Below are 27,416 nucleotides of genomic sequence, written 5' to 3'. Positions count from 1 at the left end.
GTTAGCCATAAGTACATAAGTAATGCCACACTGGGAAAAGACCAAGGGTCCATCGAGCCCAGCATCCTATCCACGACAGCGGCCAATCGAGGCCAAGGGTACCTGGCAAGCTTCCCAAACATACAAACATTCTATACATGTTATTCCTGGAATTGTGGATTTTTCCCAAGTCCATTTAGTAGCGGTTTATGGACTTGTCCTTTAGGAAACCGTCTAACCCCTTTTTAAACTCTGCCAAGCTAACCGCCTTCACCACGTTCTCCGGCAACGAATTCCAGAGTTTAATTACGCATTCGGTGAAGAAACATTTTCTCTGATTTGTTTTAAATTTACTACACTGTAGTTTCATCGCATGCCCCCTAGTCCTAGTATTTTTGGAAAGCGTGAACAGACTCTTCACATCCACCTGTTCCACTCCACTCATTATTTTATATGCTTCTATCATGTCTCCCCTCAGCCATCTCTTCTCCAAGCTGAAAAGCCCTAGCCTGCTTAGTCTTTCTTCATAGGGAAGTCGTCCCATCCCCGCTATCATTTTAGTTGCCCTTTGCTGCACCTTTTCCAGTTCCACTATATCTTTCTTGAGATGTGGCAACCAGAATTGAACACAATACTCAAGGTGCAGTCGCACCATGGAGCGATATAACAGCATTATAACATCCTCACACCTGTTTTCCATACCTTTCCTAATAATACCCAACATTCTATTCGCTTTCCGAGCCACAGCAGCACACTGAACAGAAGGTTTCAGTATATTATCGACAACGACACCCAGATCCCTTTCTTGGTCCATAACTCCTAACGTGGAACCTTGCATGACGTAGCTATAGTTCGGGTTCTTTTTTCCCACATGCATCACCTTGCACTTGCTCACATTAAACGTCATCTGCCATTTAGCTGCCCAGTCTCCCAGTCTCATAAGGTCCTTCTGTAATTTTTCACAATCCTGTCACGAGTTAACAACTTTGAATAACTTTGTGTCATCAGCAAATTTAATTACCTCGCTAGTTACTCCCATTTCAAAATCATTTATAAATATATTAAAAAGCAGCGGTCCTAGCACAGACCCCTGAGGAACCCCACTAACTACCCTTCTCCATTGTGAATACTGCCCATTTAACCCCACTCTCTGTTTCCTATCCTTCAACCAGTTTTTAATCCACAATAGGACTTTTCCTCCTATCCTATGATCCTCCAATTTCCTCTTTAGCCTTTCATGAGGTACCTTGTCAAACGCCTTTTGAAAATCCAGATACACAATATCAACCGTCTCCCCTTTGTCCACATGTTTGTTTACTCCTTCAAAGAATTGAAGTAAATTGGTCAGGCAAGATTTCCCCACACAAAAGCCATGCTGACTCAGTCTCAGTAATCCATGTCCTCGGATGTGCTCTGTAATTTTGTTTTTAATAATAGCCTCTATCATTTTCCCCGGTTCCAACGTCAGACTCACCAGTCTCCTAGATTGGTGAGGGTCGATGCGATGCTGCCATGGCTCCATCAGTATCCGGTTAGGGAGGCTGCGGAGGTCCTTGGGAGGGGTTTCACGGAAGGTTTTGTCATTCCATTCCAGGGTCAGTTGGTCAACAACTGGGTGCTCAACTCGATGTCTACCACTCAGCTGTGAGAGGTGGTGAGGCAAAAACTGGCGGAGGAGATTGAGTTGGGCAGGATTGCTGGCCATTTCGATTGTCGACCTTATCCATCTTTTATGCTCTCTCCTTTGACGGTTATACCTAAGAAAGCACCCAAAAAATTTTGCCTCATTCATAACCTCTCATACCCGATGGGTCAATCCATAAATGCGGGCATTCTCAAGGAATTCTGTTCGGTGCAGTACCCATCGTTTGACAGTGCAGTGCGTCTGGTACGCCAATGTGGAGTTGGGGAGCATTTGGCTGAGGCAGCGTTCCGGCTGCTGCCTGTCCAACCTTCATCATTTCCATTGCTGGGTTTCCATTTTGAGGGGTTGTTCTACTTTGACAGATGTATGCTGATGGGTTGTTCAGTTTCCTGTGTTCATTTTGAGAGGTTCAGCTCCTTTGTACACTGGGTGACCACACAGAGGTCCAGACTAGACAGTTTGGTGAATTATTTTGATGATTTTCTCTTCATTGGGGTGTCAGACGGCATGGACTGTGGATGGTTACCGTTTGCCGCAAAAGAAGGTCGCGCAGTTGGAAGACCAGATTATGGCAGTGTTACAGGCCCATAAGGTGCCCTTACATTCCGTGCAGTCACTTGTGGGGAGCCTTAATTTTGCATGTCGGGTCATCCTGATGGGTCGTGCCTTTTCTTGATGCCTGGCTTTTGTGATGTCCGTGGTTAAAAAGCCACATCATTATGTACGTTTATCCTCGGGGGTTTGACGTGATCTGCCTATGTGGTTGGAGTTCTTGCCATTGTTCAATGGTACTTTGGCGCTTCAGAGCGTGGAAGTGTCCAATGTGGACTTTAACCTGTTTACAGATGCAGCAGGCGGCTTGGGTTTTGAGGTGTACTGTGCATGCTGTTGGTGTGTTGCTCCATGGCCAGACAGTTGGACAGCAACCGGGGTTACGAAGAACATTACCTTTTTGGAGCTTTTTCAATTTGTGGTTGCCTGTGAGTTGTGGCCTGAGAAGTTGCAGAATAAAAGTATCCTGGTGTGGTGGAGGTGGTAAACAAATAGTTTGCGTGTTACTTGCTGGTGAACTCCTTGATTAGGGAACTGCATTCTGGGTTGTCTGTGATTGAATGTTCACCTTCAGGCTAGACATGTACCGGGTATTTCCAATCGCTTTGGAAATACCCGCTTGGTTGAGTCTCTTTCTCGTTTTCAATTTCGGGCTTTCGCACCGGAGGCAGACGAGGAGGGACAGTCGATGCTGGTGCATCTATGGTGGCTAGGAGACCCGAGATCTGGGAGATGCTGAGAGCCAGTCACTCCTGCCACATGGTCAGTGTAAACCTACATTTATGACAGGATGACCAGTTATCTCAGGAGTGAAGGTTGGATGGTGGGTTGGGGATCTGTCGCGCTGTTAACCACATACATTGCTCATGCCAAGGAGCGTGTTAGTTCTCGAAGTGCGGTCACTCGTCATCTGGCAGGGTTTGCCTTTGTCAGCAAGGCTTTTGGGTGGGGCAGCCATTCTCTGGTTTTCTAGTGCACAGTTCTTTGAAGGGTTAGAGCAGATCAGTGCCGGATGCTCATCGGCTGATTACGTACAACCTTTTAGTGCGCCTTTTGCAGGCTGTCTCACATGTGACCTTTTCAGCTTTCGAGACAAGTCTCTTCCGAGTGGCCTTTGCATTGGCTTTTTAAAGGGCCTTCTGACTGGGTGAGCTTGTGGAAAGCTGCAGGTCAGTTACTGTGTCGACAGGGCTGTTGTGGGAGAATGTCTGTATGCAGGGTGGCATGCTGCACATTAAGCTGTTGCGATCAAAAAATGGTCAGAGGGGTGCAGGGAGCACAATCATGTTGAAGCAGGCCCCTGGTATGATTACCTGCCCAGTGTCCTTGTTGAAAACATATTTGGAGGTCCACCCTCCTTATTAGTGCATGCGGATGGCTCTGCTCTAACGAAGAACCAACTTGCAGCTGTTTTGCATAAATGTTTCATCAGCGTGGGTGAAGATCTGTGTCAGTTTGGCACTCAATCGTTCCAGATTGGGGCGGCGACCAGTGCATGCCAGGCAGGCTTAGGGGCAGAGGCCATACAGAGAATTGGCAGGTGGTCGTCCAGGGCTTACTGAGGTTATATTAGGCCTTCCTGAGGGGGCCTTGCATCACAATCTTTGTTCTGCTTTTGGGGGTGCTATCTGTCCTGGTTCCTATCCTGCCATTGCCTTTCTCCTGTCATTCTGGCTATCTGGTCTCTTGAGGGGGCTGTTGTGTGTGTCCCTGCTTTCCCATCTTGTGGTTGCTCCACTAGATGCTGGTGGCTCGATATGCTCGATATGGATAATTAGACACTCTTTCATCCATTGGGCCAGATGCAGAACTGCGTGGAATCCCGGAGGGATTCATCTGGGCCGGGCACAGCGAGGGATTCGTATATTGTGGTTGGGAGAGCACAGAATGCAAGTGGCAATGGGGTTTGAGTAAAGTTAATCGGTAGGTTGGGGTGTGGATAATGACGGGGGGGGGGGGGGTGTTCAAATTAAATATACCTGGGTAGACACGCAGGGCGCAGGCCTTTTTGCGTGGGGCAGAGTCCATCTGTTGGATGTGGGCCTGGACCTTTTCCTGAATGATATTCAAGAATTCTTGGTGCAACATTGTGTTAGAGGATTTTGATAGGCCGCAGCTTTCTTTTTTTGGGGGGGGAGGTCTTTGACAGGAGCCAAATGCCCCTCCCCCGTGGCAAAAACCCGAGCTACAGGAGCAGTGGCTCATGGGGGATGAGCCAGGTGATTAAAGGCAGGCTGGGTGACCCAGGAATAAATGTGTGGAGGTCCACACATGCCAGGGTTCTTGCTGTCAGAGCATAGTCGGAAGAGGAAGAGTTGCAGCAACAGCAAGAAGCGGAAGTTGCTGCTTTGCTGTCATGGCGAGCAGTGGTGGGGGGGAGCTGTTGATGTTATGCCTTTTGACAACTGTAGCTCGGGAGGGGGGGGGTAGATCATTTACTGATGTTAATTGAAAGTTTGAAGTTGTTAATAAATCAAGCTGCGACCTATCGTCATCCCATAATTGTGTGTATATGAGTTATTGATTGATGAGGTATGGCGAGAGCGCAAAAGTAACTTGGGGGGGGGGGGGGTGAGCCTAGTAGAACGGGTCCCAGCTCCAAATGTTATAACCAATGTGCACATATACTAAGAACACATAAATTACCAAATGCAAAATTATTCATTTTAAACTCATATCCGTTGTTTTGGAGAGAAGGGTTGTCACTAATGAGTAAGATTCCTATGTATAGTCACATAAAACATACACATTCTTAATAAAAATAAAAATGGAGGGCTGGGTAAAAATGTTCTTTTCAAATAGAGTGTTCTTTGATTTTCACATATTGAACATTAAAAGGTACACTTTTTCAAGGGTCTTTGGTAAAATGTATGCTTCAACTGCATAAAACAAGTATGCTTTGTACAATTTTGGCATTGCAGCCACTGATTTGAAAAACATGCATTATGGTGAAGTGTAGAAAGAGAGGTTTCATCTGGCTGCAGAAGGGTTAAAGGCTCTTTGCTGTACTAGTTTCAAATTACAATGAGAAACCTCCTCATTCGGGCAGGGTTTTGGTCTCTTCAGTTCTTAGATCTCTCTTGAAGAGGGCTGATGCATTTATGACTGCTGGAGGTGGAAATATCACTAGGAAGTCGAAGGGAACTGAACGGACTTACCAATGTTTCTCAAGTAAACTGAGAGAAACACAATCAGACTTAAGTAGTTCATGGTGTGGATGTATTTAATAGAAGGACGATAAAACAAGATGTTGAGGTTATCAGCAGTTTTACATTAGGAATTCTCTGTGATGCAGATCTTTGTGCTGAGAAGAGTATAAGGTGTGAGAACAGCATCCAGTCCAAGAGGGGATACTTCGCCTGAAGCTGTTGTCTGAATATTAGCTCTGTCTACATTAACTTATCTGTATGTGAATGTACGTGCTACCTGGTAAAATTATATTAATCACATTCTATTGCACAAATTTAAAACCAGAATACGCCTAGGGACTTTAAAGGCTGAATTCCAGCATTTCTCCAGAACAAGTGTAGCAGCTGGCATATTCTGAAAAGAAATATAAAAGGGGCAGGTCTCCAAAGATGCTACACCTAATGATGAGACTGAGTTGAAGAACAGACAAATCAATGTTTTAGCCAAAGATACATAGACTTTGCAACAATTCACATTTTAAGAGAGCAGAAAAGGAGTTCCAAGCCCTCATTTTTTTAAAAAATGACTTTAGCTGTGTTTCTGGTTAGGGCTATGGTAGGACTGCTCTGGAGCTGCTGGGCTCGGACAGGGCACGCCAAGGGAGGATTAGGAGACAACCACGTCCACTCAAGTTTCATCTACAGGCGGCTGCGGAACCACGAAAGGAAGGAGATCCAGAGAGAAATCCTTTCCATCTTGGGTCTACCTCACAGACCGAGGCCCTTCTCACCCGGAAAGCAGGCTTCCTCTGCTCCTCTTTTTATGTTGGACCTGTACAATGCCATGACAAACGAGGAGGACTCAGAGGAGCTGAGGTACTCACTGAGCGAATCGCTGGGAGAGAGTCGAGGGCTTCGGCGCAGGTATCCCGCAGCTGCCAATGGCTATTCCCGCAAAGCGCAGCTCCACCGCACCACATCTCTGATCACGCAGAGTCCGCCCTTAGCCAGTCTCCACGATGCCAACTTTCTCAATGATGCCGATATGGTCATGAGTTTTGTTAACTTAGGTACGTTTTATCTTTTAGTCTTGGTACATTTGTTGGTTAACTGTGAAGTAGCTACCCTGTAGGTGGCTGTGGAATAGGAATTATGATATTGTTTTTACACAGAGCTGTTTTTCTTAACTACCCTTCCCTCCAGCTTCTGTTTTCCTTCTTCCATTGATATAGTTGAAATCGTAGCCTGAGACAGTTGAACTCATTTGACTAATTTGGAAAAGTTAAACTGAAACAGGTATGGCCTTACTTTTTAACTGCCTCCCCCCCCCCCCCCCCCCCACATTCAAATATTCATATTTGAAGTGCACTGATACTTTTCCCATCAAAAGAAGAATAAAATGATTCACTCTTTCTTGTTTCATTTTAAAAATAATTGTTTGGAGGAATATTGGGCCATTATTTCTATTGACATGAAAATGGCTTGAAGCTGTGTTTGATCCGCTGATGCTATTTTAGATTTAATAGCAAAAAAATTAGCTTCATATTAAATCTTAATACAGACCATTTCTATTGACTCTGCCTATGATGACAACACAGATCCAAATAGATAAGTGGCAGTGTTCAAAGACAGTAATATAAAATAACTTCTTGAAAAAAAAAATTCCAAAAGAAAGCCAACCAATATTTCTACATTATTTGCAATGCAAACAATTTTGCTCAAAGTAAAAGTAATTTGCACATTTAATAACAGGGGTGGCCCCCATAACAATCATCATTTTGTTGCTAGACAGCTAAAACTAATGTTTCTGTTAACCACCATTATTCTGCAAAAGAAATTTCAAATCTCATAACAGAGCCACTGAAAATCAAGGTCTATTGACAAAACAAATTCAGTAAGTAACTATATTATTTTCATTATCTTTAAGTATTCTATCTTCTCCGGAACTCAAATTACTTTCTAGCAGGTTTATAAAATCAAGTAGTCACTAAATTCCTGAACTTCATAGTTTACATTATAGAAATACTCCAATCAAGGTGACTTGGAGGCAAATTTTCAAAACGCTTAGACTTACAGAGTAACACAGTAACCTATGGAGCTTTGTAAGTCTAAGTGCTTAAAAAATGAGCCCCATAGTTTCAAAATTGCATTTACTTAATTAGTTGGTAGAAAGCAGATGTGCAAGCTAGATGAGCCATGCTGGAAGGAAAGTATCATTCGGCACTTTAGCAAATGTCTTTTTAGCAAATATATACAAAGTAAGAGCTTCTAATTCTAATTTTTCATCACTTATTACTGAAACATCAAACATCTATTGCTTAAATTGTTGTTCCAATATTGCTGATACTGCAGTTTGTTAAAAAACAAAACAACATACAGTACTTGAATTTAAACATTTAATGTCACGATTAAATTGGTGGTCTTGTCAAACATCAATGGTCTACTAAGAATTTATCTGTACCTGTATCTGCGTGAAAACTATTATTTTGGACTTGTCATATTCTGTCACACCATCTCCAGCCCAGAGACTAAAGATTAAGAAATGACATGCCTTTACATTCCACTGAACTTTCTGCTGATTCTTATATTCAGTTTTTTGGAGATCTATTTTATTCATACATGAAATTCAATGCGTTTTCATTCCCCCTGAACTTTGTGCTAGTTTCTATATTCAAACAGGTTTTGGACATCTATTCGTGTGGATTTCTCTTGGCTCTTACATGACACTTAAGATGTTTCTGTGGCCTGCATTTCTCCCTAATGTTTTTCACAACCTTCTCTATTTGGTGGTGGCTTTTTAGGGCATGCTGCTCTGTAAAGCCTATTAGAAATATTAATGCATAATTTGGATTAGTCTTGGCATTTTTATTATGCAGTTTCACGTTTTTCCCACAATCTCCACATGAATAAATAAAGAAATAATTAAAATACTCTGGGATCATGCCAAACAAAGGCAAGTTATGCAAACATAAAATGGAAGAAAATAAACATTCCAAGTGAATATTAACACTGCACTTCAACAGCTGTCAAATGGGAGATCCTGAAATTTTAGGTCTGGGAAATCTGCAGACTTTTATAGAAGAACAGTTTCCCCCCTCAAATCTAAAAATGCATGCATTTAAAGGGGATTAACTATGTTTCTTTTATACATTCCACTTATGAAGGACTTTCTAATCTTACTTTGGCACACGTTCTGAGATGTTTATGTCATTTGTCAAACTGGTATTTAGTCTGAGATAGCCAAAGATGTGTTTAGCAAAATAATCATATTTTACCATAACTATATATCATTATAATTATGAGGATCAGACTCCTAAAAATCTACTTTTTTGCCTTTGGTCATGTTCGTACTCATGACAAATTGCGTTTGTTTTAATAGCTGCGTGAAAGGAGGCCGTTTAGACAGAGATTTGGGGAGTTCCCATCGGTAACTGCTGTTTATTTAGGAGTGAAATAGCTTTTACTTTATAATATGCATCGTATTTTATCTTTAAGGTCATCCTCCAGAAAACTTAAGAATCCACATAAATATTATGCAATAATTTAGTGCAGCTGTGCAAGGCAGACATGAAGCTTCGTCATCTAAAAGCGCAACCATAATTCCAACACAGCATGTTCATAGCAAAAAAAAAAAAAAAATTGTTAGCAGAAAAAATGCTACATGTGAGTCAAAAAAGAAATAACTACTGAAAGCATCATGCTGGGCCCTTAGTTTCGGATATTAATTTTGTTCTAATGCCTTAAGATAACACGGATTTTGAGAACATTAGCAGAACCAGCTATGAGGAACAACAGTTACAGTTATAGTCTGGTTTTGATTAAAAATAACCAGCCTTGTCAGAATTGTATTTGAACTTCTCACCCTTTTTGTCCAATGTATCTTTATTAAATTTCAAATAAAAACAAAACAGTAGCAACAATAAAATTTAAATTTAAAACAAACAGGAAAAAATATTTCTTCACTCAAAGTGTAATTAAACTCTGGAATTGGTTACCAGAGACTATGGTAAAAGCATTTAGCTTAACAGGGTTTAAAAAAGGTTTGGATAATTTCCTAGAAGTCCATTAGCCATTATTATGATGGACGTGGGAAAATCCACTTCTTGTTTCTCAGATAAGCAGTATGTAATCTGTTCTAATTTTTTGGGATCTTGTTGCTAGGACCTGAATTGGCCACTGTTGGAAACAGGATACTGGGCTTGATGTACCTTCTGTCTGTCCCAGCATGGCAACGCTTATGTACTTATGATTTTATGAGACTTGGCAAAACTTGAACTTCTCACCCTTAATAAAACAGATCATGTAAGGGGGAAAGGGTATAGGTCGATTTTTTAATTAAATATGACTTTTTAAAAACCATTTAATCTACATAATTGCATCTACTGTATTGCTTTACTTGTTATGTTAAACTTTTGATTAGCTTGTTTTGGCGTGAATGACATACACTCTGCAGCTTGAGTGGTACAGATCAGCTTTCTTGTTCACCCCAAAACGAATGAATGAAATAAAGTTCCGGAATGATAGGAACCTTGAAAGGAATTTCTTTTAAATGTCTGATCATGAGTGGTCTGCTGAATGTCAATAGTTTTCTACCTTTGCAAGGGACATGTGGTCAGATTCAACAGCAAAGCAGCAAAAAGTTGGGAAATGTTTAGGACTACAAACGTTCTGTACTGCAGAGGAAAGGAGATCACTTCCAGTCTTGAATTTTCCATGTAATTATCCTATAAAAGAAAAGGCGGCACACTTAAATATTTTCAAATTGCACATGAGTGCGACCTCCCCTCCCCACCATGACACCCTGAATGATAAAAAAACATGTTTGTGAAGTTTGACGTTTCATAAGCAACACAGCCAGTTTGTCCTGACACCGCCCCTCACTTTCAGCAGTGACATTTCCTCTCAGAAACTAAATATACTTGTGCTTTCCTGCTGGGCGGATTGAAAGGGTTTTAACTAGCTGTGATGGGCTTTCTCCAGCATAACTGGTTGGAAGGATGTGTCTCCAGACTTTTAACACTTTGCTTCCTGGGAGCGATCTGAACTTCCCCACACCAGAGAATGAAAGTGGCCTGGATTCCTCTCCCTCCCTCCTGACAGATTTAACAGACATTGCAAAACTAAAGAAAAACGCGTTTAGCAGATGCCGTTCTTGGTTTAATATTTTCCCTTTAGGAAAGATGTCTAATACCGATCCGCTTCAGTATACCTATCCCCCCCCCCTCCCAGTACTGTACCTCCACACTCATCCTAAGGGCTGATGATAGTCCAAGACCAGTTATTTGAAAGGGAAACTAGACCATGTCAAGCAGATCCTTAAGAGAAGGAAAGTTTCAAGCAGAGGACAAGGTTACTTTGGATTTTCATTTCTGGTAAGGGCCAGCTAAGAATAAAATGCTGTTAGTCATGGGAAACATGCATTTGATTTGTATACTTACTTAGCAGATCTGCTCTGAAGAAAAAAAATATAGTTGTGGACAGAGAAATCCTGAACTGTCTGGTCAGATTTATTTGAACCCATCCACCCTGCATGTCTGTGGAACAGAGCATTTTGACTGGTAGTGGTATCCCAGGGGTTAACTGCGGCACTAGTGGACATCAATCTTATGTCCTTCTTTGAGCCTCTAAATGTATTTGTGATGGTCACCCCTCCCCCCTCCCCATTTCTACTTTTTGCTTAGGATCCATTGGTGCATGGAGGGCAGGGAGGTTATAATTCAAGGTTCATCCAGTCCTGCCACTGGGCTGAAAGTGAACAGTGTATGAAATGACAATTGCAGCTTTTGACTGAAAGGCAGTCTCCCCAGGGCTCCCAAGAGAGCAAGGGGCTGCAATCCTGTGTAATTGTTTCCCACACTCGCCTTTACTCCTCCCTCTCGCCTCTGTGTAAGAGCTCGCGGCTGCCTCGGCCTTTCCCGCCCAGGGATGACACCCAGGTATCTGCTTGGGCTGGAAGGAGAGGGCATCCAGCCCATACTAGGGCAAAATTTACCCTCCCCCCCAAAAAAAAAATTAATCCCTTTTTTTCCAAGGAGACCACATTATACTGCTTATAACATCAGAGATGGGGATCCTTCTTTCCTTGCATTCTTCATATCTCATACATCTTCCCATACCCCTCACTCAAATACCATCCCATCCCTCACTCACTCTCTCCCCTTTTCCCAGCATTACTCAATAATACACAATTACAACAATGTGGAGTGAACCAAAGGCCTTTTTATTGTAAACAACATAACTTGGAAAAAACGCAAACATCTGTAAACTTTAGCCTGAGCTACATCAAAGCTACCCAGCTTCAGTAGTACCTGTACCACTGGCCCCCAAAGCAAAGTGATGTAATTGTCTTTGGCCTCACCTCAGCCAAGCAAGGACCTGTGTAGCAGACATGCCCCCCATGCCTGTTTAATCACCCAGGTCACCAGACCTTTGATTATGCTCCGTCTCCGCCCCCTGAGCCGGAGGCCTTGTAGCTCAGGCTCCTGTCCGCTGTGACAACCACCATATCCAATATCCCCCGAACCATCTACACTGCCTATACCATGATGAGGGTGGGCGGGAAAGCTGCCAACGAGACAGGAGAGCCCTGACTTCCCTTCTGCACTTGCTGTTAAAACTTTTTCTCTGACCTCACATATTGACCCTCCCTGCCTACCAATTCGCGAGCTTCCTGACCCTGCTTACTTTTAGATCTAACCTAGGCTCACTACCCAACCTCTGTAACCCCACCCCTTCCTACTCCTGCACCAGAAAGGAGGGCCCTGTCCTATAGGCGCCAACTCCATGGGTGCTGTGGGTGCTCGAGCACCCCCAATATTTGACCCGCTGGAAGTTCCCTTCCCAGCCAGCCCGACCTGCCTGGTGCCCGACAATTCTCCCTCAACAGTCCTCCGCCCTCACCTTCCTGCGTGCCACCCAGAATTTAAAACTCATCTTATCTCGGGGTCCCGGCGGCAGCAGTGAAAGGCGAGCAGGCTGGGCGCTTCAGCCTTCCTTTCTGTCCCAGCTCTGGTCCCGCCCTTGCGGAAACAGGAAATGGCCCCCTCCTCCAAGTTGCAAAAGCCCTGGTGGTACAGTGGCACCATGGCTCCCTCCCTTGCCTAGATGCAAAAAAAAAAAATATGCCCTGGTGGTCAGGTGCTCTCCAAGCCCCCTCCTCCCAGTCACAAATGCTCTGGTGGTCTAGCAGAAGCCCATCTCCTGACCCTCATATCTTGTATGAGGCAGGAGCAATGCCCATTCGCTCCTGCCTCTGGGCGCCGTCATCTACAAAAATGGTAGTGTCCCACCTCATACAGTTCATCCTACCTACCATATCGGGGGCTTTCCCAGGATGCACCTCAAGGGATGGGGCACTGCCATTTTGAAGATGATGGTACCCAGATGCAGGAGCAAGTGGACATCGCTCCTGCCTCATAGGAGGTATGTGGTCAGGGGGTGGGCTTCTGCTAGACCACCAGGGCATTTGCAAATGGTGGGGCAGGGGGGACTCGACCACCAGGGCATTTTTTTTTAATTTTAGGGAAAGGTGGTTCAGATCAGAAGGGAGGGTCAGGGTGAGGGGGGGCATTAGACCACCAGGATATATATATATATATATATGTATATATATATTTTTTATATATATTAGGGGAAGGAGGGGTCAAGTCAAGGAAAGAGAGGAAGGCTGGGATTGGTGCAGGAAGCAGTCTGAGGCAGGGTGGTCGGGTTGGAGGGAGAATAGGGATGCCGCTAGACACTTGCTCCCCTCTCAATCAATCCTTCTATGCTGCTCAAGACCTGGCAAAAAATGTATCGTGCTAAATATGCATGAGAAACTTTTTTATAGCTTGAGTGAGGGTGCGTAATGACCTCATTAATATGAATTTAAATGTGTTCTACTCAGCACGAGTTAATATCCATGCTGAAACAATTTGATCATTTTGTGTACAATAATTTGTGCTGGCAATAGTTTGTTAGCATCAATGTCTTCAACACACTTAAGTCAGGCTTGCATGTTATCAGATCCAAGTTATCCCCAATCATTCATCTTGAGATAGTTAGCCTTCTCCTCTAGGCTGTGTTTTCCCAATAAAACACATTTCAAGTTGAAGTCTTCAGCCCCATATATGCTGCCAGAATTTCGCCTGGTCTGCTGGATTGTTTCTGTCTATCAATGAACTTAAAGATTTTAATTCCCACCGAAGGAACATTTGCAGTGCTGGCCATGTAAAGGGTAATTTTATTTTGCTTAAGGAGGTGTTTTAGGAGGAGATAGGTTTATAAAATTAACCTCCACATGTGCCATGTCTGAGTATTTATAACAGAATCTCCAAAGTATACACGCACACACACACACACACACACACACACACACACACACACACACAAAATAAATAAATAATAAATAAATAAATAACCTCTAAAAGAGTTATAACTAGCAGGTTTAGTTCTACTGTGGTTGCACCACAATTGCTGTAACCTATTTTTTTTTTTCTGTATATAAGGCGAATTTTCCCCATGATAAACATCCTAGAAACCATGGTTGGGTGACCAATTGAGCACAATTATGATGTTATCCCCTGGTTTTATTTTTAAGAGGCACCAGATAGGAGCTGCAATAGCAAAAGTGACAGACACAGGCACATGATTGATTGATTGATCGATTTAAGCTGTATTGTTGTAAACTGTTTGGCCTTTACCTGACTGTGCCTGTTAACTGTCAAGTGATTTGTTTAGAAAAGGAAAAGTGAGATGCTGTCTGTTGTACAATGATCGGGTTTGTATATACTAGGATTGTATTGCAAGGATTATTATTATCCTTTAATTGGTGTGTGTGAACACAATGCCTCTGTCATTGTCAATAAGCCCTAGACTTGATTGTTTAACCAAGGCTTCCATGACTTTCCTTTATTACTATCCTCAGGTCTCCTGTTCTCTGCATGACACATCAAGATCTTTTTATGTTATTGCCTTCAGCTCACTTGTTCTTGAATTATGATCTTTGTTTGTTTTGTCCCAGGCTTTGATAAATGAAGACCCCCAACTTTACCAGACCTATTCTTATCAGATGACCTTCTGACCCCTTCTCCTTGTTAATTGTATTAAATTGCTTCCTGTTGCAAACCTTGAGACATGGGGATGAGACAGTGAATCTGTTCATATACAAGTTGTGCCCTCTTTTGTGATTTTTCTAGCTCCTGGTGGTTTCTGTCCTGACAAAATCATGTCTCTTCAAATTCCAATTTTCCATTATTCTTTCAAGGATAGAGTGAAGCTTGACACAATTCACATACATTGAGTAGGCAGAGAAATAACAGGGGGAGCTGTGACTGCCCTCTTACATCCTTGTAATCACCCTAATTAACATCCCCCTCCAGGGCCCTGCCTAGGGTCTCTGGCGCCCCCCTGCAGACTATCAGTTGCCCCCCCCAGTGAAAATGATCGCTCACCACTTGCTACACTGACAGGAATTGTCAGCAATATTCTTAGAAACAAATTGCTATACATTGCAAAATAAGATAGCAGATGTAAATTCTCAAAGTGGACATATTCCAAACGCTAAAATGAAAATAAAATGATTTTTTTCTACCTTTGTTGTCTGGTGACTTTTTTTTTCCGATCATGCTGGCCCAGTATCTGAGTCTGCTGCTATCTGTCCTCTTAACTCCATTTCCAGGGCTTCCTTTCCATTTATTTCTTTACTTTCCTCCTTTCTTCTTCATTTCTTGCTCTATATCCATTTCCAGCAATTTCTTCTCTCTCTCTGGGTCCTGTCCTCCCATCCACGTCCATCCTTGCCCCTCTCTGCCCTTCCCTCCTCCATCCATAGCCAGCAATCCTCCTCTCTTCCCTCCCCTCCATTTCCAGCAATTTGTCCTCTCCCTGGGCCCCCATGTCCATCCTTGTCCCTCTCTGCCCTTCCCTCCTCCATCCATAGCCAGCAATCCTCCATGCCGCTTCCGGGTTAGAAGGAGGCAGCGTGTATGATTCGCTACCGCTGCTGCTGAGGGCTGAGACGGAGGGAGGTAAATCCCGTGATCGTGGCGGCGGTGGGCAGCGTTTGGCAAGCGCTGCCGTGAGAGTGAGGGAGGCAGATGCGGGAACGGAGCTCAGCCTGCACTGTACATTTTTTTGGGGGGGGAGAAGAGGGCTCCGGGTGGGCAGGTGGAATCGCAGGACATGGATGGGAGCGGGAGGGGCGAGAGGAGAATCGCTGATGGCTGGAGGGAGGGGACAGGGGAGAAAAGAAAATTGCTGGTATAGATGGCTAGAGGGGGGCAGGGGCAAGAACAGAATTGCTGGGGATGGATGAATGGAGGGGGGCAGGGCAGAGAGGAGGGAAGAGAATTGCTGGGGATGGATGGATGGAGGGGACAAGGGGAGAGAGAAGAGAATTGCTGGGGATGGATGGATAGAGGGGGCAGGGGAGAGAAAAGAATTGCTAGGTATGGATGGCTGGAGGGGAGAGGAGAGTTGCTGGACATGCGTGGATGGAGGGGAGGAAAGAGGAGATAGGAAGGTTGCTGGACATGGGTGTATGAAGGGGAGGACAGGGGAGAGGAGGGTGGCTGGACATGGCTGGAGGGAAGGACAGGGGAGAGGAGGGTTGCTGGACATGGATGGAAGAGAGGGAAGGGAGAGAGAAGAAATGCTGGACATGGATGGAGGGGATGGAAGAGTGAGGAAGGAGATGAGGGAAAAGGAAGAGAGGAGAAAAACTGCAGATGGATGAATAAAATAGGCAGAAGCTGGATCCACTGGACAGTCAAGTCTGCGGAGGACCCAGCTTTTACTTATGGATATAGAGCAAGAAATGAAGAGGAAAGGAGGAAAGTAAAGAAATAAATGGAAAGGAAGCCCTGGAAACGGAGTTAAGAGGACAGATAGCAACAGAATCGGATACTGGGCCAGCATGATCATAAAAACAGTCACCAGACAACAAAGGTAGAAAAAAATCATTTTATTTTCATTATAGTGTTTGGAATATGTCCACTTTGAGAATCAGGTGCTCAACATTAAAAGTTTATATTTATTTACTTATTTATGGCATTTTATCCCACATTAAACATGAATTAAATTGGAACCTGGGATCATTTAATTTTTTTTTCCTGGAGAGAGTAATGCATTGCCCCTCCCCAGGCTCTCTCCCCGGCTATAGCCAGCTCTGCAATTTTGAGGGGAGGTGCACAGGTGGACGGGGGGGGGGGGGGGGTGCAGAGGTGGACCGGGGAGAGAGCCTGTTGTTAAACATTTACCAGCACACCACTGTCTAGTGCCCACCCATCCAACCTGTTGGCCCACCCAAAAATTGACTTCTGGCTACGTCACTGGATGGATCCGAGGATTTTTCCAAGAGCTAGTAACCGAAAGGCATTCGGTCTCTGATTTGTATGGGGCTCTGGTATGGCGTATACCCCAGAGACAGTATAACGGACTCAAACAAAAATGGGAACAGGATCTGGGATACTCATTAACATCATGGAATGTGGAGGCTACTTTAAGAGGCCTTCGGCAGCTAGTAACGGATGAGCGGTTGAGAGAGTGTGGGTACAGAATAGTCCTTTGGGGATACATGTCCACAGCGCAGCGGCCTCATGTGTTGGGGCAGGTTAGTTCTACCTGTTCTAAATGTGGAGGGGGTCCTAGTTCCTTCTATCATGCATTGTGGCAGTGCCCACAGGTGCGAGCGTTTTGGCAGCAGGTCCGAGGGTTTCTGATCAGGCTAGGGTATAAAGTTCAGGGAACGGAGGGACAGTTTTTGCTAGACCAACCAAGGGCTTTTGCTCCTTTGTGCACTCCTGCAACTCTGTTATGTAGAAAGCTGAGTTTGGTGGCTCGAAAGTGTATAATGCAATATTGGACCTCTCCGGATGCGCCTGCCTACTGGCATTGGCGTAATCAGGTGCACCTTTTAGCTTCATGGGAGGCTAGAGATTCGAAAGTCTCGCCTAAACATAGGAAGACATTCCTCCGGATATGGATGCCATATCTTCAAATTCTCAGCCCAAGGGGACGAAGTTTGCTTATCAATGCTTGTTGAGGATAGTATGGATGGGAAGAAGTACATGTTTATAGACGAGGAGCAGGGGGAGGGGGGGGAGTCGGGGGGGGAGTCTAAGCCCAGTCCCTGGATACTTTTTCTAGTCTTATAGAATGTGGGCTGTCCAGGCGTACAGAGTTATTGGGCTTACTGTTTTTATTTGACTCCACTCGGATAGCAAAAAAGCAAGTTCCCGAGGCAATGGAAATAGTGGGGGGGGGGGGGGGGGGGGGGGGGGGTGGGTTGGATGGGGGGGGGAGGGAAGGGACATATACACGTTGTATGGTTCCAGCATGATATCTTATTGCTTGTATGTTGGATACATTGAGAATGTTATGTTGTTTACCTTTGGGTTGTCAATAAAATATATATTAAAAAAAAGTTCTAACACATTAAGCATTTTTCAACTAATATCATTGTGTGAAACAAACTGAAAAAAAGTTTGAAAATCAAGAATAAAGGCACAAAATCAGAAAACAAACCAATATTTTTAAATTTCCTATTCACATACTTCAAAAGAAACACCAAAAGAAATGATAAATCGTAGTTGAAATGAAAGAAAGTTCAAGCAAGTTCAGCAGGCAAGAATGTCCAGGTTTTGTAGGCTTTCATGTCTCATGAGCTATTTTTGTGTATCACTAGCAGGGACTTGGTATTTCTCAAGACTAGCTATCCTGTTGATAAGAGAACAATGGGATGCTTAGCCTCCATGAGAAGAGTATTTTGACCCAGAGTAGATAAGGAAGACTGAGAGAGATTACCAAAATAGGTTTTGCCAGAGCAGACCTCTGATTTTTGAACTCCTGTGAGCATATGAGACGATGCCTCCAGTCACGAAAAGATCATCTTCACAGCTTGTTTGTACAGGTGAAAGTTATGAATGATCATTAGTTCCTGGGAGTGGCAGAAGTTCAAATTATGGGCACTCCAGAAAAATATTGGAAAAGGTAGGTGGGGGTCCACCTTAGAAGATACAGTAGCAACTATAAATGGACTTCCTCCCTTAACCCTTTAGTGTCCAATGTTCCCGTAATAAGCCATATGGGAACAGATTGATGGGAACGTTGGACACTAAAGGGTTTTAATGGGTTCCCTGCACTACAGGGGTACCTTGGGAGAAATTTATGGTACTAGTTCCTGGGTACTGGTTCCTTTCAGAGTGTGACAGAGGACATAGAAGATTGACTAAGCTTGGTTGCCTCCTTTCTGAATGGCATGATGGCTTCTGTTATTATATTGTGTATTAGTATACTCTGATGAAGAAGCAAGATGTGCAAAGGGAGCTTGAATGGAAGAGATCACTCTGCACTGCTCAGGGCTATTAATATTCCTTATTTAGAAGGGTTAAGAAACCGTCTACCAAATTAGGGACCCTTTTACTAAAATTTACAAAGTTAGGCCAGATTTTGTAAATGTCCAAAAAAAGTGCTTAGTTTCCTTCTATCAATGTACCTAAAGTTAGGAGCAGTTTACAAAATAGCGCATAGGGCCAGGGAACATGTCTACATTTAGGCATGGCCATTTATGCCACTGAAAACCTGGCGTAAATACCTGCATCTAAATGTAGGCACATTCCCCTGAATTCTATAACAATGCACATAAATTTGAGTAATGCCCTTGATGTGCCAACACTCCTCCCATAGCCACTCCCCCTTTTCAGCTACATGTGCTAGAATTTAAGCGTGCCTTGTTTTAGAATATGCCTACAAAGAAGCACATGTAAATTTCAATTATTGCCAATTAGTGATGATAATTGATTCTTATCAGTCAATTATCATCACTGATTGGCTTGTTACTCAATTAAGGTGCATGCATAAATTGGGCGTGTGCAATTCAATTACCTTAACAAGTCAATCAGCATTGATAAGAGCGCTTAACAATCAATTATCAAAACTAATTGGTGTTAATTAGAATTTACACACACAACTCATTAAGCATATTCTGCAAAACAAAGATGTGGAATGGGTGTGTTGTGGGCATTCCGAAAAACTATGCGCAGGGTTATAGAATATACCTGCTCCATACCTAACTTAGGCACCGGTATTTACATCAAGTTTTACTTGATGTAAATGGCTGTGCCTAGAGTTAGGCGCCATCATGACCACTAGGCATATTCTATAAACTCCCTAGGTATATTCTATAAATCACACCTAGATTTAGGCACAATTTAAATACACCTAGACGGAATTTTTTCAGTGCCAATTTTTCAGGCACCATATATAGAATCAGTTCCTAACTGGATAACACAGGGTTAATGCAGATCACTTAACACCTCCTAAATAGACAGGCTGTTTCCCCGTTCAAAAATACATGTGACTTTGGACATCCCTATTCTGACTTGGATGTCGTTTCAGAAATGCTCCTCCATGTGTCTGTGGAGGCTCCACATCCAGCCCTCACTCACCCTATCACACTGCTCTATAGAACCTACTGTAAACACTTGCAGTTATTTTTTTTTATTTGACGAATAATGCTTTGATTTAATACAAGGAAAAAGCTAGTTCTCAAAAAATATGTGAGATCAAATGCCTAAATGTAGACAAAAGGCAACACCAACGTTCTATGAAGCCTCCAGCCGGAAGTGTGAAGGGGGCGAGATATCCGTTTTCCCTATGAGTGTCTGCCCCGCCCTCTGTAACACAGTCAGTGAAGGAAAACAGCAGAGCACGAAATCAAATCGCTGGCTCTGTAACAGTGAAGGACTCAGAGGGGGGGAGGGGAGAGAGGCCAGAGGGCAGGGACACACACACTCCCACATGCACACAGAAGAAAACATTGCTAGCCCCCGTTTCATTTGCATCAGAAACGGGGCTTTTTTACTAGTGTTGTATATTTTTGCTATCCCACATGAAAGGGTGGTATTGTGGTCATCAGAATTTTTATAACCCACTTTTCCAAAGGGAAAGAAGACATGAGATGACTATGTTTGTGTGTGTGCGTGTTTCAGATAGACACTGAGAGTGAGAGAGTGAGATGATAATTTTTGTTTGGTGTTCTCTCCACACCAGGTTAGGGGGGACATGGGAACTGTGACAGAGGTGAGGGGTTTCTAGATCTATCCACAGGTGCATCCTGGAAAGTAGGACTCCTTTAGTTCTGCATGGAACTACTTCTCCTTTGCATGGCTGCTAAAAGTACCGCAAAAGAGGTTTACAAATGTGTCCCAACTTAATGATAAACTGTGCAATTCATGCCATTTAAAATGAGCTGGGTCTGATGCCTATACTATAAATAGCACAAACACTGTCGTCAGCCCTGCTGGGTGGAACTTGGTGAGAAGACTGCTTTCTCCCACTGACAGATCACACAGATTGGTAGCCACAAAGCAGTTCCAGTTTTTCAAAGTGACCCTCATACATTTAAGAAAAAAATAAAAATCAAGGTTGAGGACATTTTTTTAAATTAATGAGGTCAATTTCCAAAAGAATCAGGCCTTGCTTGTCCAGCTAGATCAAAGGCTTTAAAAATGAAACAGTCTGAGTTGCTATATTTACCCTGTTAGGGTTCATTGGTAACCTAAGTTTAGCTTCTCAAATTCTGGGTGGTCTAGCAGGTGGGGTTAGGTTAGGGAAGAGGGATGGCTGGCTCTGATATTCAACCCTAGCCACCTAACTTGGCCCACTTAATATAGGAACTGCAGTACCAGGCCAAATTCCGGCATTCTGTTGTTCACAAACCCTCCCTAACAGCTCTGATTTCACTTCCACCCTTACCTCACAGTCCTCATTTTTAAAATATCCTACCAAAGCTAGTTTCACTTATTAGATGAAACTTGTAACAGATTCTTAGCCTGAGAACACAGAACTCTCCCTGGCTTATAGTTTGTTAATTTTATTTCTAAACATAGAAACAGAGAAAATTGTAGGTTGATAAAGGCCATATGGCCTATCCAGCCTGCCCATCCACACCACTACTCTCCCTATCATTCCCTTAGAGATCCTATGTACCTGCCTCAAGCTGTCTCAAATTCAGATACTGTTTTAATCTCCATCACTTTCATTGGGAGGCTGTTCCACAAATTCACCACCCTTTCCATGACCCACCACCTGACCCACCAACCTGCTGGCTCATAGAGCCTCAAGTAAGCCCATCACACAATGAGCTGCTGCTCATAGCTCGGGTGTCCTCTGCCAGCTGCGACAACCCAGCCAACAAAGATTCCCCAACCATGCTCTCCCGTTCCCCAGCCATGGCGTTTGAGGATTGGTGGGTGGTAAAGCTGCCTCTGAGGAGCAGAAAGAGGAGTCTGCACGTCAGAGACACCCCCTTTTCCCTCCACAGCCCTTCCCAGACCTCGAGCAATCTGGATTAGGAGCCTCGGCAGGAAAGGCCACTTACACATGAACTAGCCAATCACCCAAGGCTCATGAACCCCCTTCCTTGCCTGATGCCTAACCCCCCCGGGGGCAGAGAATGGGCATGCCTGCACTAATCAGCACATTTTCATTGACACACACTAATTGATTAATGCAGGATTAGGATGTGAGCCCATACTGCCTACAAAAAGGTGGTGGTAAGAGCTCACACGCTAATTTTAAGCAATGGCTATGTGCTAATAGTAGCACAGTTCATGGCCATTAATTTTGAAAGTAGAAAATCAGCCATTTTCTGGCTGTGGTAAAAATGGCCTCTACTGCAGCTTAGTAAAAAGACCCTTAAAAGAATAAGGGTTTCTTTTACAAAGCCACACTAGCGATTCCCGTGCGGCAAATGAGAGTAAGTCCATAGGAATTGAATGGGCTTCCTCTCATTTGCCGCACTGAGAATCGATAGTGCAGCTTTGTAAAAGAAAGATATAGTAGAATTGGAAAAGGTGCAGCGAAGGGCGACTAAAATGAAGAAAGATTAAGGAAGCTAGGGCTTTTAAGCTTGGAGAAGAAACAGCTGAGGGGAGACATGATAGAGGTATATAAAATAATGAGTGGAGTGGAGCAGGTGGATGTGAAGCGTCTGTTCACGCTTTCCAAAAATACTAGGACTAGGGGGCATGCGATGAAACTACAGTGTAGTAAATTTAAAACAAATCGGAGAAAATCACCCAACGCATATTTAAACTCTGGAATTCATTGCCGGAGAACGTGGTGAAGGCGGTTAGCTTAGCAGAGTTTAAAAAGGGGTTAGACGGTTTCCTAAGCCACTACTAAATGGACTTGGAAAAAATCCACAATTCCAGGAATAACATGTATAGAATGTTTGTACGTTTGGGAAGCTTGCCAGGTGCCCTTGGCCTGGATTGGCCGCTGTCGTGGACAGGATGCTGGGCTCGATGGACCCTTGGTCTTTTCCCAGTGTGGCATTACTTATGTACTAAGAAGCCCTAAAGAAGAACATATCTATTGGTCAGTTATATTTGTTGATGGGAATTGTAAGCTAAATGATTTGGTGCAGCCGTTTTTATAAAAAGGTTAACCAGAAAAGTCATGTCACAAGTTTTTAAATAAGCTTTCTATATTAATCAAGATTTGTTATTTAAAGAAAAAACTCTGACTCTGGTGGACCATTTTGTTTGTGTGTTTCCCTATTTTTCATAAAAGTCCTCTATATTTATTTATTTCTACATGCTGCATTGCTAGGTCAGATCAATACTTATTTACTTAAATTTTGCTCACACCTTTTTCAGTAGTAGCTCAAGGTGAGTTACATTCAGGTACACTGGATATTTCTCTGTCCCAGGAGGGCTCAAATCTAAGTTTGTACCTGAGGAAATGGAGGGTTAAGTGACTTGCCCAAAATCACAAAGAGCAGCAGTTAGATTTGAACTGCCCACCTCCGGATTGCAAAACGGATGCTCTAACCACTAGGCCACTCCTCCACTCCATCTAACCCACTATCCTGCTTCCAACAGTGGCCAATCCAGGTCACAAGTATCTGGCAGAAACCCAATCAGTAGCAGCATGTCATCCTAAGAACATAAGAACATAAGCTTTGCCATACTGGGACAGACCGAAGGTCTATCAAGCCCAGTATCCTGTTTCCCACCTGTGGCCAATCCAGGTTACAAATACCTGGCAAGATCCCAAAACAGTACATATATTTTATGCTGCTTATCCTAGAAATAAGCAGTGGATTTTCCCAAGTCCATCTTAATAATGGCTTATGGACTTTTCTTTTAGGAAGATATCCAAACCTTTTTTAAACCCCACTAAGCTAATTGCTTTTACCACATTCTTTGGCAACGAATTCCAGAGTTTATTTAATTAGTGAAAAAGTATTTTTTTTCTGATTTATTTTAAATTTACTACTTTGTAGCTTCATTGCATGCCCCCTAGTCCTTGTATTTTTGGAAACAGTAAACAAGTGATTCACTTCTACCTGTTCCACGCCACTCATTATTTTTATATAACTCTATCATATCTCCCCTCAGCCATCTTTTCTCCAAGCTGAAGGACCTAGCCACTTCAGCCTTTCCTCATAGGGAAGTCGTCCTATCACCTTTGTCATTTTTGTTGTCCCTTCTCTGTCCATCTCAGTATCAGACTATGGACTTTTTTCCTCCTGAAACTTGTCCAAACCTCTTTTAAACCCAGATATGCTAATCACTGTTACCATATCGTCCAACAGTGAGCTCCAGAGCTTAATTATTTGAGTGAAAAAAATATTTCCTCTTATTTGTTTTAAAAGTATTTCCATATAATTCCATTGGTCTCTGTATTTTTTGAAAGAGTAAAAAACTGATTCACTTCTACTCATTCTACACCACTCAAGATTTTATAGACCTCAGTCATATCCCAACTTAGCCATCTCTTTTCGAAGCTAAAGAACCATAACCCCTTTAGCCTTTCCTCATACAGGAGGAGTTCCATCCCCTTTGTAATTTCAGTCGCTCTTCTTTGAACCTTTTCTAATTCCGCTATATCTTTTTTGAGATACGTTGACCAGAATTGAATGCAATACTCAATTTGAGGTCACACTATAGAGCAATACAGAGGCATTATAATATTCTTGGTCTTATTCTGCATCCTTTTTTCTTATGATTCCTAGCATCCTGTTTACTTTTTTGGCTGCTGCCACACTAGGCAGAAGATTTCAGCATTTTGTTTACAATGAGGGGCACTTTCGAAAGGGACGTCCAAGTTGCGATTTGGACATCCTTGCAAAACGATGAAATCCAGGAGCGGGGAAACCCGTATTTTCGAAACAAGATGGACATCCATCTTTTGTTTCGAAAATACCGTCAGAGACATCCAAATCCCTAAATTTGGACATCCCTAGATTTGGTCATCCCTACACATGGACGTTTCTGACTTTCGGCGATTTTCGAAACCAAAGACATCCATGTCAAAAACGTCCTAATGCAAGCTATTTGGTCATAGGAGGAGTCAGCATTTGTAGTGCACTGGTCCCCCTGACATGCCAGGACACCAACCAGGCACCATAGGGGGCACTGCAGTGGACTTCATAAATTGCTCCCAGGTACATAGCTCCCTTACCTTGTGTACTGAGCCCCCCAAAACCCACTACCCACAACTGTACACCACTACCATAGCCCTTACGGGTGAAGGGGGGCACCTAGATGTGGGTAAAGTGGGTTTGTGGTGGGTTTTGGTGGGCTCGCTGTTTCCTCCACAAATGTAACAGGTGTGGGGGGGGGGGGGGGGTATGAGCCTGGGTCCGCCTGTCTGAAGTACACTGCAGTACCCACTAAAACTGCTCCTGGGACCTGCATGCACTGTCACGGGCCTGAGTATGACATCTGAGGCTGGCACAAAATATTTGAAAGATGTTTATTGAGGGTGGGAGGGGGTTAGTGACCACTGGGGGAGTAATGGGAGGTCATCACTGATTCTCTCTGATGGTCACCTGGTCATTTCTGGCACCTTTTTGTGCCTTAGTAGTAAGAAAAACAGGTCCAGGTGAAAACGTCCACGTGTTCATCAGGGACGTCCTTGTTTTTTTTCGATTATGGGTCAAGGACATCCTAGTGTTAGGCACGTCCAAGTCCCGCCTTCACCGTGCCCCTTTGAACTTTGGCCATCCTTGTGACAGAGTGCAGTTGGAGACATCCTAAATCGGGTTTTGAATATACTGATTTGGACATCCCTGGGAGAAAGCCGTCCATCTTCCAATTTATGTCGAAAGATGGACGTCCTTTTCTTTCGAAAATGAACCCAAATGACACCCAGATCTTTTTCTTGACTGCTGAATTCCAAGATGGACCTTAGCATCAGGTAACTATGATTCGGATTATTCTCCCCAATATGCATCACTTTGTATTTGTCCACATTAAATTTCATCTACCATTTGGATGCCCAGTCTAAAGGTCTTCCTGCAATTTTTCACAATCTGCTTGTGTTTTGACAGCTTTGTATAGTTTTATGTCATCTATAAATTTAATCACCATACTCGTCATTCTGTTTTCCAGATCATTTATAAATATGCTAAATAGCACTGGTCCCAGTACAGATCCATGTGGCATGCCACTTTTCACCCTCCTCCATTGAGAAAAATGGTCATTTAACCCTACCCTTTGTTTTCTGTCCAATAACCAATTCCTAATCCACAGAAGGGCATTGCCTTCTATTCCATGACTTTTTAATTTTCTCTGAAGTCTCTCATTAGGAACTTTGACAAGAGCTTTCCAAAAATCCAGATACACTACATCAACTGGCTCACCTTTATCCACATGCTTATTTATGCCTTCAAAGAAATGAAGCAAATTGGTGAGGCAAGACTTCCCTTGGCTGATTCTGTCCCACTAAACCATGTTTATCTATGTATGCTGTAATTTTATTTCTTTTATAATAGTTTCCACTATTTTCTCCAGCACTGAAGTCAGGCTTACCGGTCTGTAATTTCCCAGATCACCCCTGGAATCCTTTTTAAAAATTGACGTTATATTAGCCACCCTCCAATCTTCAGGTACTACGGATGATTTAGTGACAGGTTACAGATCACTAACAACAGATTGTGATCCTGTTTGAGTTCGTTCAGTATTCTGGGGTGTATTCCATCCAGACCAGGTGATTTATCACTATTTAACTTGACAATTTGGCTCAGTACTTCTTCCAGGTTCACTGAAATTTCATTCAGTTCCTCTGCATCATCACCCTTGAAAACCATTTCCAGTACAGGTAGATCTCTTACATCTTCTTCCATAAAGACCAAAGCAAACAATTCATTCAATCTTTCTACTAAGGCCTTGTCTTCCCTGAGTTCCCCTTTTGCTCCTTCATGATCTAACGGTCCCACAGATTACTTCACAGGCTTTCTGCTTCTGATGTACCTGAAAAAGGCACTGCTATGAGTTTTTGTCTCATATTCTCTTTTAGCCTTCTTTATCAATGATTTGCATCTAGCTTAACACTGCTTATATTGCTTCTTATTTTCTTCATTCAAATCCTTTTTCTATTCTTTGAAGGATGCTCTTTTGGCTCTAATAGCCTCTTTCTCTTCACCTTTTAACCATGCTGGCTGTTATTTGCTCTTCTTTCAGTTATAGTTAAGCCACTTATTGCCTGCTAATACCATATTAAACAGTTCACAGCAGGTTACAGCAAGATAATGGGACACAATTGGCCTAGGATGTCACAATTTGGCAAAGAAAAAAAAGATCAACTAATTCTTAAAATTTCCAACTATGTATCATTATTTGTTGACCATATATCTATTAAACAGTAAAGTTTTAAGATTCTTTTTAAGCAGGCCATTACTGAATGAAAATCTCAAACTTGGTGGTAAAAATTCCCAGAATTTAGCTGCCTGATATGCAAATAAACCTGATAAAAGTTTCTTGGAAGTGATACCTTGAGGACTTGGAAAAATAAATAAGAGCTGCTTGCAAGTATCATAATACAGTTACATCTTTGTTAATACGTGGAATACTAGTTAATACGTGGAAAACTAGTACCTTACAGGAGGACTGTTTGGTGTCTCCATTTTGGTCACCAATTTTGAATCAGGTTGAGGAGACACAGGTACATGATCATCATCCTCATGGTGGTTGTTGTGTTTGCTCTTTGAGTTTGTTTTTAGAAAGATTTATGTTCCTTGTTATCTTAACATTTATCTATTGCATTATTTTTTTGTGGAACACACTTGCAGACCTAATAGAAAATACAATATTGAGCAACTGACCAACATTAGTTCAACG

General features: G+C 43.0%; 1 protein-coding gene across 2 annotated transcripts in view; it reads left to right on the top strand.

Moving 5' to 3' along the window:
- The first annotated feature begins 5,262 nt into the window (after positions 1–5,262).
- Positions 5,263–27,416, top strand: part of BMP5 (bone morphogenetic protein 5) — a 155,694-nt gene continuing 133,540 nt past the window's right edge. For both annotated transcript variants that reach the window (XR_003941659.1, XM_030198981.1), the window contains exon 1: positions 5,263–6,374. Coding sequence is in view for 1 of the 2 variants with exons in the window: in XM_030198981.1 (XP_030054841.1) it covers positions 5,888–6,374 (487 nt within the window). In the remaining variant the exon portion in view is untranslated. The remainder of the gene's footprint in view (positions 6,375–27,416) is intronic.

This window comes from Microcaecilia unicolor, chromosome 3 (genome assembly GCF_901765095.1).
Source record: "Microcaecilia unicolor chromosome 3, aMicUni1.1, whole genome shotgun sequence".
In the NCBI taxonomy this organism is placed as follows: domain Eukaryota; kingdom Metazoa; phylum Chordata; class Amphibia; order Gymnophiona; family Siphonopidae; genus Microcaecilia; species Microcaecilia unicolor.
Note: the sequence above shows the minus strand (reverse complement) of the source record. Positions and strands in the feature narration are given on the sequence as shown.